The 16,404-nt window shown below is 41.4% G+C and overlaps 2 protein-coding genes across 2 annotated transcripts; one reads left to right on the top strand and one right to left on the bottom strand.

Annotated features, from left to right (window-relative positions):
• The first annotated feature begins 2,347 nt into the window (after positions 1-2,347).
• Positions 2,348-7,101, top strand: LOC135543465 (retinol dehydrogenase 7-like). The gene is made up of 5 exons (XM_064970749.1): positions 2,348-2,438; positions 4,841-5,155; positions 5,829-6,087; positions 6,297-6,460; positions 6,684-7,101. The coding sequence occupies exons 2-5, from the start codon at positions 4,843-4,845 to the stop codon at positions 6,905-6,907; spliced, it is 960 nt and encodes a 319-aa protein (XP_064826821.1). The 5' UTR covers positions 2,348-2,438; positions 4,841-4,842; the 3' UTR covers positions 6,908-7,101.
• Positions 7,102-9,569: 2,468 nt separating this feature from the next.
• On the bottom strand, positions 9,570-15,353 carry LOC135543464 (ATP synthase subunit beta, mitochondrial). Its single transcript, XM_064970748.1, has 9 exons — positions 15,201-15,353; positions 12,989-13,162; positions 12,623-12,797; positions 12,317-12,438; positions 12,045-12,229; positions 11,212-11,493; positions 10,867-11,079; positions 10,305-10,506; positions 9,570-9,994 (listed from the first exon to the last, which is right to left on the bottom strand). The coding sequence occupies exons 1-9, from the start codon at positions 15,301-15,303 to the stop codon at positions 9,897-9,899; spliced, it is 1,554 nt and encodes a 517-aa protein (XP_064826820.1). The 5' UTR covers positions 15,304-15,353; the 3' UTR covers positions 9,570-9,896.
• Positions 15,354-16,404: the final 1,051 nt, after the last annotated feature.

The raw sequence follows: 16,404 nt of genomic DNA, 5'->3' as shown, positions 1-16,404 counted from the left end.
AAGAACTGTTCTAGCATTTTTATTTTTAAGTGATCAAAAACCATGGCAAAAATCTGTAAGGCATCCATCGATGATTGGGCTCAGTGTTACACATTCATCATATCACATTGATGACCTGTATAGATATTACAGTTTATCGACCCTTCTACATGTGAACACAAACAGTGTGTGAAGACAGAATACTTTCCGAGAGTTGAAGCTAAGTCAAACAACTTCCAGGTCATCTCCCTCCGGGCTGCTGTCCTCTTCAGTCCTAAACAAGCCGATATGATCTGTCTGAAACTATTATATTTCTGTTGCATTTGCATTTTAGCAGTCTTGTCATAACAGGTTCTCTCCTAACTGGGATGTTTTGTTGCTTTTACTTGCTTTCATGGGGTTGGGAAGCCATTACTAACAAGCAACAGCACTTCCAATTTGAGCCCACAACCTTATTCCATGAGTAGTACTAACTCAAACCAATTTTCCTTTTTGTTTGTGAATTGTAACTGTAAATGGTATGTTTTCCCTCCCCATTGGGAAGCAGGTGAATAGGCCTGTGTGCCCCTGGGGCTGTGACACGCTTGTGAAGGCTACTGACACGTGAAGAAAAGGTTCTGGAAACATGCTCGTTGAAACATGCCCAAATAAGCCAACAGTTTGTTTACGTAATGATTAACTCCCAAAGTAGGTAGCGTTGCCCATTATAGCAACATTATGACAATTCACTTTGCAGATCATTATAGGCCACTGCAAGCAATGTTCTTGCTCTACTGTAGCTAAACTATGACTATTAAAATTGATTGGCAGATAGTCGTGTTTACTGACTACTAATACAGCTTGCCTAGATCAGAACTATGTCTATAGTAGTTCATCAATTAATGTAGCATAATCTGTCAATTAAAAACCTATTTTATGAAATTAACTTAGAGTGGTAGATAGGGTGATAGATAATTATTTTGGTTGGGGTCAATGAATGTATCGATGTAGGATCTAAATTTGATCACCCTGTTGCAGGAGAACTGTAAAACTTGTAGTGTATTTGAGGTGTAAAAAGGCTTCTGAAGCTTGTAATTTCCACTATGAAATGTGAGACTTGATTTTCCCATACGAAAAATGTATCAACCCCCCCAAAAATGTCCATTAATTATAATCCACATAATAATGAACATTTCCTGTTGCTGAAGGATCCTTTTCCTGCTGTAGCAAACTGGCTCAAATTAGGATGAGCAGAAAGTATGTATGTTGTTGATAACGCCCGTTTTCAATAGCCTACAAATATTTGCCGCCATCTAGTGATCATTGAAATACAAGGCATGACCTTGAGTTAGTATTGAGTTGAACTATACTGAACCAAAATATAAACGCAACATGCAAGAGATTTTACTGAGTTACAGTTCATATAAGGAAATCAGTCATTTGAAATGAATTCATTTGGCCCTAATCTATGGATTTCACATGACTGGGCAGGGGCGCAGCCATGGGTGGGCCTGGGAGCGTCAAGGCACTTGGGAGCCAGGCCCAGCCAATCAGAATGAGTTTTTCCCCACAAAAGGGCTTTATTATAGACAGAAATATACCGCAGGTGAAGAAGCCAGATGTGGAGGTCCTGGGCTGGTGGGTTCAACATGTTCTGCGGTTGTGAGGCTGGTTGGACGTACTGGCAAATTCTCTAAAATGAGGTTGGAGGCAGCTTATGGTAGAGAAATGAACATTTAATTATCTGGCAACAACTCTGGTGGACATTCCTGCCGTCAGCATGCCATTTGCACGCTCCCTCAAAACTTGTGTTGTGTGACAAAACTGCACATTTTAGTGGCCTTTTATTGTCCCCAGCACAAGGTGTAATCCACCCACCTGTGTAATGATCATGCTGTTTAATCAGTTTCTTGACATGCCACACCTTTCAGTTGGGATGAAAACAAATGTGTGCACAAAATTTGAGATAAATAAGCTTTTTGTAAATATGGAACATTTCTGTTATCTTTTATTTCAACTCAGGAAACATGGGATGAACACTTTATATGTTTCGTTAATATTTTTGTTCAGTATATTTGAAATGATAATCCATGACAACCATATTTTAAAATGTAAAACACATTTTCTGTAAAAATCATATTTGTATTAATTATATCGGGATTTAATATGCAATGTAATAGGTAGGCCTAATTTAAAAAAAGGTTGTCATCTATTAGACATTGATGAAATATGGATAAAGGAATACTTTCATATTGCTTCCATATTGAAGTCAAGATAATGTTAAATGGTTTCAAGTTCCTGTCAAAGGAGGTGGAATCAAATCATTTTTTACCTAATTAATTCTAATGACATAACTTGGCTCCGATTGGTCAGAACTAGACATGTGACGTCCTTGTGCAGAGTCCTTGTGCAGAGTTTGGTCTTGAGGAGTTTATGAAAACTGTTACTTTTGTTGCGCTGGCGTGGAACATTTCCGACTGGTAAGACTTCAATATTCCACCAGAGTGTAGTCTTCTTGAACATGCAGAAGTTGAGGATAGGCAATCTATTATAATTGATCGAACAAATAGTTATTATTATGTGATGGGCAGTGCGCATTCATGTTATTGAAATTGAGAGTTTGACAGCACTCACGAATAATATTTTCAATAAAAAGGCATTAATGACAATAGTTGGACATTCTTTAGGCCAACTCGTCACTATATAATCCTACTTGCAGTGTTTTTTTTCTTCAATAGTAAAAAAGTAATTTGATATATTTTCATTGGATTTTCACTTCTGTCAACGCCCTGACTGCACATATTGTGATAGTTGAAACACCGAGAACTTGCATATAACATGAGATTACACTCAAATAGAAATGCAGGAGTGTTGCAAAGATTCCTTCCAGTTTATTTGAACCACATTTTCAATAGTATTTGTTAGTTGTGGTTTTAAGGACATTTTGGCAAGAGATTGGCTCATTTTGTAGTGGATCATTTACAAAGAGCAACTGCACAAGAGTACACGTTGAAACAGGCACATAATAACTGTTGATCCTTGTTCTGTTCCAGCTACGGACTGTATAGCTACAATAACGTTATTGCTATAAGCTACTGTTACAAGACGCATCTTAGTGATGAACTGTAAAAGGCAGATCCTATCATTCCACTTGATGTATGTCTAACTGCATGTTGTGTAATGTGCATATTTCTGTAACTTGCTGTGATGGCCCAAGCACTTTGTTTGGTACACTGAGGAATGGTGGGTGGGGTTTAATAGAAAATTACTCAAGAAAAAAAGTCACCCAGTACAATCCTACTTCAGTAAAGTAAAATAGTATTTGTGTTTTAAATATACTTAAGTATCAAAAGTAAATGTATTTGCTAAAATATATTTAAGTATCAAAAGTAAAACTATAAATAATTTCAAATTCCTTATATTTAAGCAAACCAGAGCACGATTTTCTTGTTTTTTAAATTTACAGATAGCCAGGGACACACTCCAACACTCGGAAATAATATAGAAACCAAGCATTTGTGTTTAGTGAGTCTGTCAGATCAGAAGCAGTAGGGATGACCATGTATTTTCTCTTAAGTGCGTGAATTATACCATTTTCCTGTCCTGCTAAGCATTCAAAATGTAACGAGTACTTTTGGGTGTCAGGGAAAATGTATGGAGTAAAAAGTACATGATTTTCTTCAGGAATGTAGTAAAGTAAAAGTTATCAAAAATAGGAAAGTACAGATACCCCAAAAAACTTAAGTAGTACTTTAATGTATTTTTACTTAAGTACTTTACACCACTGAATGTAGCCTAGACTTTCACAATAAATCAATAATTTACTTTAAACAGGTCTAAAAAAGCATGATATGAAGAAAATTATAGTATATTTCAGAAGAAAAGAATAGCATACTCTGAGTTGTCTTGATGTGGCTATGCCAAATGGCTGTGGGCTACACTAGTTCATTTAGCAGATAAGATTAGTTTATAATTCCATGGCATTGTTTTATATAATGAAGAATAAAATTGAACAAAGCTGAATAAAATTGAACAAAGCTGAATAAAATATGAATATTTTTTCCAAACGATTTGAGGGAGTGTGCACATGCGGCGGGGCGGCTATTCTGTGTTGAGCGGTTAACAAAGAAATAGGTACTCCTATATGCTTAATTTAAAGTTATTAATGTAACTTTAGTAGTTCTATAAATGTTGGGGTATTTGTTTTGAAATTTCATTTATTGGAAGGCTGCATGACGAGACTCTAATGAAAAAGGTCGCTTGAAAGGCATGAGCTCTGCTTTGTTTTTTTTTTGCATCTGTACAAACTCCAATAGTGGCTCATTTACAATTTGACAAGCACTTGATAATGCCTCGGCAGCATCCCCTTTGTGGCCGTAATGCACCCTAAAAAAATCATTCATTTTGCAGCCCAGAGTGCTGTGTTGTGCCCTTCTCCCTGAGTGCTGCGCAATCCACAAGGCTCTCATCACGTGATCGGGTCTTTCTCACAGGCTACAAGTTAAGACAGACCCATCGGGGACGCAACTCTGTGCATCCTTATCCAATTCCGTGTTGCATATTGAAGATATTGGAAGAACTGTTCACATTTACTTTTCATCAGCCAACAAGATGAGTAGGCCTAACGAACAGCAAAATCACTAGCCTATGTCAGTCTACTATCCCCCATAGAACAAAAGTTGACTATTCAATTCTGTGTGAGAAATAAATATTCCAAACATAGTCTGGGACAGTTGTGGGATGCGATAGATCCCAAATGAATACAACCAGTAGCATCTAAAAAACTGTTTTATACAATGTGGCTGACACAACAGATCAGAACCTTTAGTTTAAAATGTTGATAAACTAGAGACGACTTGCTGTCTGTCTCATCCTGTCCCAGACATGTTTCTGTACCTGCTTGGACTGGTGGTGTTTTACTATCTGTATCGCTGGTTCCGGGAGATCCCCAGAGTCCCAGGCAAGGGAGACAAATATGTCTACATCACGGGGTGTGACTCTGGTTTCGGCAACCTACTGGCCAGACATCTGGACGAGCTGGGTTTCTGTGTGATCGCATCCTGCTTCACAGAGAAGGGAGAGGAAGATCTGAGGAAGGCCTGTTCAGGCAGATTCACCACCCTCCACCTGGATGTCAAAAAGAACGAGAGCGTCGACAAAGCAGCTGCTTTGATTAAAGACAAAGTTGGGGCGAGGGGTGAGTGTCTGTGTTTATATTGAAAATTAAACAGTCCTATCATCATTTGTTTCCAGTCAAATGATGCAATATTACCAGTTCAGTTACATGTGTTGACATTCATGTTGAGTGCCGGTATCTTCATTTGTTGTTTTTTTTGTTTTTTTTATACCCCTTTTCTCCCCAATTTCGTGGTACCCAATTGTTAGTAACTACTATCTTGTCTCATCGCTATAACTCCCGTATGGGCTCAGGAGAGACGACGGTCGAAGGCCATGCGTCATCCGAAACACAACCGAACCAAGCCGCAGTGCTTCTTAACACAGCGCGCATCCAACCCGGAAGCCAGCCGCACCAATGTGTTGGAGGAAACACCGTGCATCTCGCGACCTGGTTAGCGCGCACTGCGCCCTGCCCGCCACAGAAGTTGCTAGTGTGCGATGAGACAAGGATATCCCTACCGGCCTAACCCGGACGACGCTAGGCCAATTGTGTGTCGCCCCATGGACCTCCCGGTTGCGGCTGGCTGCGACAGAGCCTGGGCTCGAACCCAGAGTCTCTGGTGGCACAACTAGCACTGCGATGCAGTGCCTTAGACCACTGCGCTACCCGGGAGGCCCGAGTGCCGGTATCTTTGTCCTTATGTGAAATAATGCATGTTCATAGAGCTACCTAATGACCTGTCACCTTCTAGGCCTGTGGGCTGTGGTGAACAACGCAGGCGTGGCCATGCCCTCGGCCCCATGTGATTGGCTGACCATTGATGACTACAAGTCCATGCTGGACGTGAACCTGAACGGGGTCATCGCAGTCACCCTGAGTGTGCTGCCCCTCATCAAGAAGGCCAGGGGTCGCGTAGTCAACGTGGCCAGTGTGTTCGGCAGGATCAGTCCAGGTGGAGGACCTTACACTGTGTCTAAGTTTGGAGTGGAGGCCTTCAATGACAGTCTCAGGTGAAACAAGAACATTATCCTATCCATGCCATGTTTTTCATCCGTGTTTTATTTTTTATATATTTTTTTACATACATTCAGTAATCTAGCAATGGTGAACCATAAGCAATACAACTTTGACTGTTTGACTTCAGCGAATGAAACTATAAAAATCTGTAACATATCAGAGGAAATTTTGTAAACAGAAGCTTTGTTACCTTGTTTTTCAGGAGAAACATGGTACCTTTCGGAGTCAAAGTCCTCTGCATTGAGCCAGGCTTTTTCAAGACCACCATGACCGACTGGATAGTCCTGGGGAAAAGCTTCAAGCAGCTGTGGGAGAAGATGCCACAAGAAGTCAGAGATGATTATGGACATGATTATTTGGACAAGGGTAAATATAAAAGTTTTATTTCCCTACATTCTGGAATGTATTAATTTGCACAAATGTTTTCTATAGCCTATGCAAAATTTGGCTGTTTTTTTATTCTGTCTGCCCTCTGTGACATCAGTCTTGCAAAGGATTTGATCTATTCAGAAAGCATTATTCACCCCAATGTTCTAGTGTAAGTGGCCATATTGAATAGCTAAAGACAAACATTGCCTGTCCCTTCTAGTGGAGGTGAGGATGAGGGAGAAGCTTGACAAGATGTCCGACGCCGACCTGATGAAGGTGGTGAGCTGTATGGAGCATGCTGTCGCTGCAGTCCGTCCTCGCACCCGTTACTCGCCAGGCTGGGACGCCAAGTTCTTCTGGATCCCTATGTCCTACATGCCAACCAGGTTCGTTGACTGGCTACTGCTCAAGAAAGCCATCATTCCAGCCAAGGCTGTCTACTAAGGCTGACGTAAGATTACCAGTGTTTATATACTGTCAGAACAAATACTTTAATGTGCTGTGCTACTGCTTGTCTTTAATGTATAAAACACTTTTTTGTATCCTACGGTGTGCAGGCCGAAATACAGTATGATGTAAGCTTTGCTATAGACATGGTTTAACCTCTGACAAAAAAAATAAATTGCTATTTGGTACCACTTGTTTGCCCTTTATTATTCAGTGCATTCTCTATGCCAGTACCAAAGATAGTGGTGAAACTAAAGACAGTTCACTCAGGCCGTTCATCATTGGAGAAAAGAAATCAGTTACAATTTACTTAAGGGAGTGGCTCTACCATGGACATCAATTCAATCGCAGCTGTGTCTGGTCTACTTAATTCATTGATTATCATTGAAACAGAATATTTGTGGGATTTCTCACTTCCTCTTCCATCTCTGGCCAGTATGACATGGGCAGTGTTGGGTTGGTCTTTGAGAACTTCACAAGATAAATGAGGATTAAGGTCAAGGTTTGACAGTCTTTGTCCTTGGTGTGCTGATATTGGTATGTTGAAGGTTAAACTGTAATAATTGACCAAAAAGGAAGTTTACAAGCTTTGAATCATTCAGAATCTTTCAACTTCACTGATATTAGCCGCTATGATTCAAATACCTCTACGTTCAGGAATGAAATATTAAATTCTATAAAAAAATGTAAATATTGGTAGAAGATGTACACACTTATTTCGATCTTGCAGCCCATGTCAGATTTCTACCTTAAATACATACGGTACCAGTCAAAAGTTTGGACACACCTACTCATTCAAGGTTTTTTCTTTATTTTGATGATTTTCTACATTCTAGAATAGAGAATACATCAAAACTATGAAATTGAATAATGTAGTAAGCAAAAGTGTTAAATCAAAATATATTTTAGAATCTTCAAAGTAGCCACCCTTTGACTCTGACAGCTTTGCATACTCCTGGCATTCTCTCAACCAGAATCACCTGGAATGCTTTTCCAACAGTCGTTATCGAGTTCCCACATACGCTGAGCACTTGTCTGCTTTTCCTTCACTTTGCAGTTCAACTCATCCCAAACTATCTCAATTGGGTTGAGGTTGGGTTATTGTGAAGGCCAGGTCATCTGATCATCAGGTCATCTGCCCTCCAACACACTCTTTGGTCAAAAAGCCCTTACAGTCTGGAAGTATGTTTTGGGTCATTGTCCTATTGAAAAACAAATGATAGTCCCACTAAGCGCAAACCAGATACTGTGGTAGCCATGCTGGTTAAGTGTGCCTTGAATTTTAAATATCACCGACTATCACATGCAAAGCAGCCTCACACCACCTCCATGCTTCAGTGGAACCACACATGCTGAGATCATCCGTTCACCTACTTTGCATCTCAAAGGCACTGCAGTTGAACCAAAAATCTCAAATGTGGACTCATCAGCCCAAGGACAGATTTCAATTTCAAAGACTTCAGATTTCCCTTGCTCATGTTTCTTGGTCCAAACAAGTCATCTTATTGGTGTCCTTTTGCAGTGGTTTCTTTGCAGTAATTCAACCATGAAAGCCTGATTCACGCAGTCGCCTTTGAACAGTTGATGTTGAGATGTCTGTTAATCTGTTAAGCATTTACTTGGGCTGCAATTTGAGTCTGATAACTAATGAAATGATACTGTAGCAAAGGTAACTCTGGGTCTTCCTTTCCTGTGGCAGTCCTCACGAGAGCCAATTTCCTAGTGCTTGGTTTTTGCTACTGCACTTAACTTCAATGTATTTGAAATTTTCTAGATTGACCATGTCTTAAATGGACTCGTTTATTTGCGCAGTTCTTTAATAGACCTAGTCCTATTTGGTAAAAGACCATCTACCACCCCAACGCAACAGATTGGCTCAAACGCATTAAAGACATTGCACAAATTAACAAGGCACCCCTGTTAATTTAAATGCATTCCAGGTGACCTCATGAAGTTGGTTGAGAGCATGCCAAGACTGCAAAGCAGTCAAAGCAAAGGCTGTCTACTTTGAAGAATCTCAAATACATGATTCCATAGTTGTCATTATTCTACAATGTAGAAAAGTCAAAATAACCATTCAGTAGGGGTCCAAACTTAACTGGTACTGTACATTAAACATGTCCACGACCATTTCTCTGCTCAGCAGGGCTAGCCAGTTCAAAATTGTCCTCCACTCGTCAAAATGTAGCTGCAAAGAAAAGTTGCCTAGTATCAGAACGAATGCCAGATGGCCTTTACAATTGCAGCTGTGGTAGGAATCTGGATTGCATGTTTGTGCGGTCTAGTTTGTTTTTGAACACATCTTCATAGCTGTATTTAACTTGAGCAACCCAATCAAGTTACATGGATCCATTACTCATTGAAAGCCTAAAAAGCAGTATCTTTCCCATTTGAGTCTTGTACACCAGCAGCAAACAATACTTGGTTGAACGAGGTTTCAGTTTAAGGGTACAATGATTCTCCATGGCTTTTCACAAATTAGGCAAACTATTAGCAACCAGCTAATGGCAATATTTCTGCATATTGCACCTTTGTCAACATGGCTTATGTCTCAGCAGTAAGCCAACAAAGACAGCCAGCATTTTATAGTTACTGTAGGTCTTAAAATGCATCTTACAAACAGATCACTGCACATTGTGCAAGGAATGACAAACTCCCCTCAACTTTAACAACCATTTTATTCACTCAAGCATTGTACAAAGCCTTTGAACGCCATCTAGTGGAACAGTGCTGTAGGATGACATTTTACAACCAGTCTGACAGCACCCAGACCAGAATAACATTGCAACATTTAAAAATGCTACAAAATACAGTCGAGACCAAACCAAATTGTCAAGACAGATCTTTATTCCATCTTTCATTGGAAACATTAAATAACTTTTTTGGATGACAATACAGATATTTGTTACATTCTTACAAATTAAGTGCGCCTTCTACACAACCCTGTGTTTATGCTTTTCTCCCTCCTCCCCTCAGTTAGATGAACTTATGCGAGATCCTTAGCCATCTGTGCAGCCTTCTCAACCACCTCCTCAATGGGCCCGACCATGTAGAAAGCCTGCTCGGGCAGGGCATCGTACTCACCTGGAGGGAAAGAATGACACTTAGCTCAAGACAATCAGAATTTCACAGACAACATCAAGGAAATTCATAAGTTAAGGTAGACTGACCGAAATGTTGCCAATAGCAGCACTGCAGATATTGCGATAAGCGAGTTGCAAGACTATGCATGATTTGACGCGGTTACATGGGATCCACGGCACCAAAATAGCAAAGTTCAACCTCATGTCTCCAACACTTAGTAGTTGCAGAAATTGACCTACTAAGCTTTTTACTTTGCGTATCTACGTCATATCACAGAGTATCTTTAAAGCTAATCACAAGTACTACGTACCATTTAGAATGCTCTGGAAGCCACTGATGGTCTCTTTGAGTGGCACCAGCTTGCCAGCGTGACCAGTGAAGACCTCTGCCACCTGGAAAGGCTGGGACAGGAAACGCTGGATCTTGCGGGCACGAGACACAATCAGCTTGTCCTCCTCAGACAACTCATCCATACCCAGGATGGCAATGATATCCTGCAGGGACTTGTAGTCCTGAGAGGCGAGAGTTGTAGGCATAATGTTAGGGGCAAGGTCGGCCATTCATTATTAGAAGCTGTATACTGCCGCTTTCCACATCTGTAGCTTGTGATGTGTGTAAACGCTGTTGCTTTTAAGCATTTTACGCCATCGTTATTGCTCTGTCTGCATGCTACGTGTTGCTTGTCCTACATTGCTCTGCATGTGCTCATTGTCATGGGAATGGTTTAATAACCTGCCAGTGTGTGCAGTTAACTTGCCAGGTGGCTAAATCCAGCACTTCTACTGAAACAAATTAATGTGCACTGTCCCTGTTTAAAAAATAAACTCAATGGTTGGGGTGACCGATACGCTGGGGGGCTATAAGACACTAACCTGGAGGATCTTCTGCACACCACGAGCAACGTCATAGTGCTCGGCGCCGACAATGTTGGGGTCCATGATACGGGAGGTGGAATCCAGGGGATCCACAGCGGGGTAGATACCCAGCTCAGCGATGGCACGGGACAACACAGTGGTGGCATCCAAGTGAGCGAAGGTGGTGGCAGGGGCAGGATCAGTCAAATCATCAGCTGGCACATAGATTGCCTTAGAGAAGACAGGTTGTTACAGTGACAAGTAGCATTTCAGTCTTGAAGCAATGTCAGACTTTTGGGTACTACAGACTGCCATGTTAGCATGGCCCTCCAACAGGCCTATGCTGCTTGAACTCCAGCTTACCTGCACAGAGGTGATGGAACCCTTCTTGGTGGTGGTGATTCTCTCCTGCATGGTACCCATGTCAGTGGCAAGGGTGGGCTGGTAACCCACAGCGGAGGGGATTCGACCCAGCAGAGCAGACACCTCAGAGCCAGCCTGGGTGAAGCGGAAGATGTTGTCGATGAAGAGCAGCACATCCTGACCCTCCTGGTCACGGAAATACTCAGCCACGGTCAGACCAGTCAGAGCCACACGGGCACGGGCGCCTGGGGGCTCGTTCATTTGTCCATACACCAGTGCTACCTAGGGGTTTGGAGGAGAGGGCACAGTTAGAGAATACATCTAGGTCAACCCATAATAGAAACTGACGCGTCGCACACACCGACAGTTATTACACAGCATCATCTGGATATGTATACAAAATTCACCTTTGCACCCCTTTCTGTCAAGCAGTCTACGCACACATTCTATAAATCCAACGCATGTACCACACCGAACACAACTACTTCTGCAAGGAAACATAGCATTTCAATGGAAATGAATGCAATTCTGGTGTACCAAAATGCAATGACGCTGTCGGTGTGTAAAGCTTATGTGAACGTCAAGTGGGTAATGAGGTTAACTTTCCAGACTGGTGATATGCTACTGAAAAAGCTAGAATGTAACTTCTTGGGAAACCTGACTTTGGATGTATGCAACCAGGAAATGTCAGAGCAATTCCTGTATATTGCACCTTATATTTTGACATTCAACTGGGGATATTTTTCCCCTGTGACAGCTTTAAATACCATCATTCTGTATAAGACTCCTTAGAGGCACCTGCTTATGACTGTCAAATGTAACCAGTTGGTCACCTTGGAGGTGTCGTCCTTCAGGTTGATGACACCCGACTCAATCATCTCATGGTACAAGTCATTTCCCTCGCGGGTACGCTCTCCCACGCCGGCAAACACAGAGTAACCACCATGGGCCTTGGCCACGTTGTTAATCAGCTCCATGATCAACACAGTCTTGCCCACACCAGCACCACCAAACAGACCTATAGAAAGGAAAGCAAATTACTGTCATTAAACTTTAATTAGCTAATTGCAAAAAAATGAATGAGGACGTTGGTTGTCCCACGTACCAATTTTGCCTCCCTTGGCATAGGGAGCCAGCAGATCTACCACCTTGATGCCAGTTACCAGGATCTCCTGCTCCACACTCATGTCAGTGAACTCCGGGGCCTCAGCATGGATGGCTGCTGTCCTAATCAACAAAAAAGGTATAATCAGAGCCAACACTTCACTTTGAACAAGCAATGTCCAATTGTGTATCATTCAGTGTCTCAAGACAATTCTAGTAGTCAAACATTAAAATAATTGAATATGGATGTAAATATTGTGACTGCCATATTTAAAACTATAAATTGGCTGATAGACAAAGTGCTTACTGCTTAGTGGAGATGGGTCCCCTCTCGTCAATGGGCTCCCCAATGACGTTCATGATTCTGCCCAGGGTCTCAGGACCAACTGGGATTCTGATGGGATCGCCAGTGTCCACAACCTTCTGTCCACGGACAAGACCTTCTGTACCATCCATGGCAATGGTACGCACAGTGTTCTCACCTGAAAGTCAACATAGCAAATTTAATCCCAATAAGCTGTTATTGATTATGCAATGTTGGTACAATGCCTTTGCAAACAATGGCTGTGTTTACACAAGTGACAAATCCTGATCTCTGCCCAATTATTGGCAAAAAAAAAAAGACAATTTTACACAAATTAGGCTGCCTCTAAATGCAGGTCAAATGATTTACCAAGATGTTGTGCCACCTCCAGCACTAGCCTGGACTCACGACCAGCAACTTCCAGTGCATTGAGGATGGGTGGGAGGCCCTCATCAAACTGGACGTCGACGACGGCACCGATGACCGCTACGATCCTTCCATGGGCGAAGGCGGCAGCAGCAGCAGGTGCAACGTAGTCTCTACCTGTAAAAGTGCATTGACCAAAAACCGTATGACCTTGTTGTGAGTGAAATATCAATAATATGCCATGTCTGCTGACCCTTGCCAACCTAGCCTACACAATGCAAGGAGTTGGAAATTTAACATCACCTGTGTAGTTAGCCATGTGCACAAGAGAAAACACCAGACCTGCCAACCCTGTCCACTTTTTAGAGTACCAGACACAGGTAGCCAATTGGAGATTAGCATGCCCCGAATTGGGGTTCTTTCCTTTCCTGAGTACTACAATTATAGAATTGTACCAAATGATGCCTAAAGATGTTGGAATATTTGACAGCATTCCATTTACACATGGTAAAAGGCACTTACAAGATCTACCTAGAAACACAAAAGGCCTTCATTCGAGTTTGTTAAATTAAACAAATTAGGTACAAAAGTATTATCCACGATAAAAACCCATTAAACTGATATGATAACATCAAATGTCTGAAGCTGAGCATCAGTATCAAATATACACATTATCCATAAAAATTCAGACCGCAAACGCCTAAATAGGCTAGCACAAAGGGAATCTGAACGCTGTTCGCTAGAAGAGGCAAGTGTTTCAGCCTATTTCTTTGCAGCACATACACAATTTCAGATTTTCGAAATTGAGAACCTCAAATCTAGTGCAAAGGCATTTTAGAAGCATTGCCTCTATAGCTGATAACGGGCACTCATTCTTAGTCCCGCAGTTTTCTAAACTCCCGACTCCATTTAATGCTTATATTTATTTTTGATTATACTTTTTTTTTTTTATTGTGGAGTGGATCATAATTACAGGTCGTCTATATTATTACGTGGAAATACAACTAATGGGACGCATAATTAAATGTATCACTCGCACAAATGAGACCAGTTATTTTTCGTATTTGCATTTAAATTTTTCACTAACAAATGCGAGTGAACTGCTGGCACTTCAGTGCCCAATGAATGTCCATCTTATGTTCGCTAACGTTAGCTTGAAACAATGTGTTTACGTTTCCACAACAGGGAGTCGAAAAGGGATTTGTCCATGTGTTTACGTACAGCTGACAGTTGGCAAACTCAGGATCACAACAAACAGGAGGGGCTACGTCGAATAATGATGTATTAATCGCCATGTCCGTAGACACAAACTCCGTTACATGTCTGTGTTGCAGCTCGAGAATCTGGACGTTATAGTTACTCAGCGGGTTAATTTGATGAAAACTGAAAGACGATAATTCAGGCCCTATTCATTTCGGGGTACTTTTAACTCGGATGTCGTACCTGACAGAATTGCGTAGTTGGTACGCAAAATGGGTGCATGTTGGGAGGTCTGAAACACCGAAGCAAACTCAATGTCAAGTATTTTCGGCCATGTTGCGCAGGAGAAATGCTACAGCTCAGCAGTTAAAGTAATCAGCAAGCTAGTTAACAAATTATTAGAAAACGAATACCTTCGAAGACCGACACATGTCAAGCCAACAGAGTTACTAAGGTGACATTGGTATTTTTGGAACTTGGCATAATACGTTAACCCTAGCTAGTTGTCAAGTGGCTAGCAAACTACTGGAACGGTACATTAACCAGACAACGTGTGAATAAGTCGAACTGTTAGTTAAAGCAAAATATTTTGAAATTCATTTCTACTCGTTATAAACTAATTGACTACGAAATAACACCGACAGTGATTCATTTACTAATTGAATGACACTTGACGTTGGCTATCTAGCCAAAGTATAGACTCGCAAGCCTCCAAACCTCATGTCATACAAAGGTCATTTCAATTTACACAAAAATTTAGTCACTCAGCTATATGTACTTAAGTCACGTATTAATATAACTACTAAATCGAATGCATGACGTAAGTTCCACGTTCAACATTAAACTAGTAGACGAAATTAAGCATGGTAAAAAAAAATGTGAGGCCTGCTACACTGAAGAAAGCCAGCGTTTTGCGTTGGGCTAAAGTTGACTAGCAGTTAGCCTAATACCAGTTCTGTTCCAAACGGGTTTTACAATTCATTAGCTACCTCTGTAATATGCTTGCAAAACTTACGTCCAAGGACAGATGGAGAGCCAACGAGGGCCTTCAGGGGCTGGACCCCAGGCTTAAGTGCCTGGAGAGCCCCGGTGCAGCAGCGTCCAACAGCTCCTAACATTGTCAAAATGGCTGAAGGTGGAAAGAGACGAAACGACTTGTGCCTTTATAACGAATGACCGCGGAGCAGAACTGAGCGTGCGCGCAACTCCAGTGCCAAACTGAGCAGGCGCACTTCGTGATTTATTTTGCATTGATTGCTACTTCCCCATATTACTGTCATACTACAACACTTGTAATTGTCTTCGCAACATTACAAATCACGTATCATGTCAATTCAGCAAGACTAATCATGTACAATGTTCTAACAACCTAGATAACATTCAAACTCAAGGTCACTATAGTGTGTGTGTGTGTGTGTGTGTGTGTGTGTGTGTGTGTGTGTGTGTGTGTGTGTGTGTGTGTGTGTGCGTGTGTGCGTGTGTGCGTGTGTGTGTGTGTGTATAATGCAGTTAGTAATGCAGTAAGTGATTATCCATCTCCCCAAAACACAGCAACACACAAACATACATTGCCTTTGGAAACTATTCTTTTGACTTTTTCCACATTTTGTTACGTTATAGCCGTATTCTAAAATGGATTTAAAAAATAATAATCTTCAGCAATCTATGCACAATAACCCATAAAGACAAAGCAAAAACAGGTTTTTAGACATTTTTGCAAATTTATTACAAATGAAAAACTGAAATATTTTATTTCCATAAGTATTCAAACCCTTTGCTATGAGACTCAAAAATTGAGCTCATGTGTATCCTGTTTCCATCGATCATCCTTTAAATGTTTCTACAACTTGATTGGAGTCCACCTGTGGAAAATTCAATTGATTTGATATTAAAACGCACACACCTGTCTATATAAGGTCCCACAGTTGACCAAGCCATAAGGTTGAAGAAATCATCTGTAGTGCGCCGAGACGTGATTGTGTCGCGGCACATTTCTGGGGAAGGGTACCAAAAGATTCTGCAGCATTGAAGGTCCTCAAGAACACAGTAGCCTCCATCATTCTTAAATGGTAGAAGTTTGGAACCACCAACACTTTTCCTAGAGCTGGCCGCCCGGCCAAACTGAGCAATCGGTGGGGAGAAGGGCCTTGGTCAGGGAGGTGACCAAAAACCTGATGGTCACTCTGACCGAGCTCTAGAGTTCCTCTGTGGAGATGGGA

This window comes from Oncorhynchus masou, chromosome 7 (assembly GCF_036934945.1).
Source record: "Oncorhynchus masou masou isolate Uvic2021 chromosome 7, UVic_Omas_1.1, whole genome shotgun sequence".
NCBI lineage: Eukaryota > Metazoa > Chordata > Actinopteri > Salmoniformes > Salmonidae > Oncorhynchus > Oncorhynchus masou.
This window is presented reverse-complemented; position numbering and strand designations above follow the sequence as displayed.

Excerpts from the sequence above, each read along its gene's own strand:
- LOC135543465 (XM_064970749.1), top strand. The coding sequence starts at position 4,843 with ATGTTTCTGTACCTGCTTGGACTGGTGGTGTTTTACTATCTGTATCGC. Across the intron at positions 5,156-5,828 it reads AGACAAAGTTGGGGCGAGGG|GCCTGTGGGCTGTGGTGAAC; the intron begins GTGAGTGTCTGT and ends GTCACCTTCTAG. Across the intron at positions 6,461-6,683 it reads ACATGATTATTTGGACAAGG|TGGAGGTGAGGATGAGGGAG; the intron begins GTAAATATAAAA and ends TGTCCCTTCTAG.
- LOC135543464 (XM_064970748.1), bottom strand. The coding sequence starts at position 15,303 with ATGTTAGGAGCTGTTGGACGCTGCTGCACCGGGGCTCTCCAGGCACTT. Across the intron at positions 12,439-12,622 it reads GGACCCATCTCCACTAAGCA|GACAGCAGCCATCCATGCTG; the intron begins GTAAGCACTTTG and ends TTTGTTGATTAG. Across the intron at positions 11,080-11,211 it reads GTTCCATCACCTCTGTGCAG|GCAATCTATGTGCCAGCTGA; the intron begins GTAAGCTGGAGT and ends GTCTTCTCTAAG.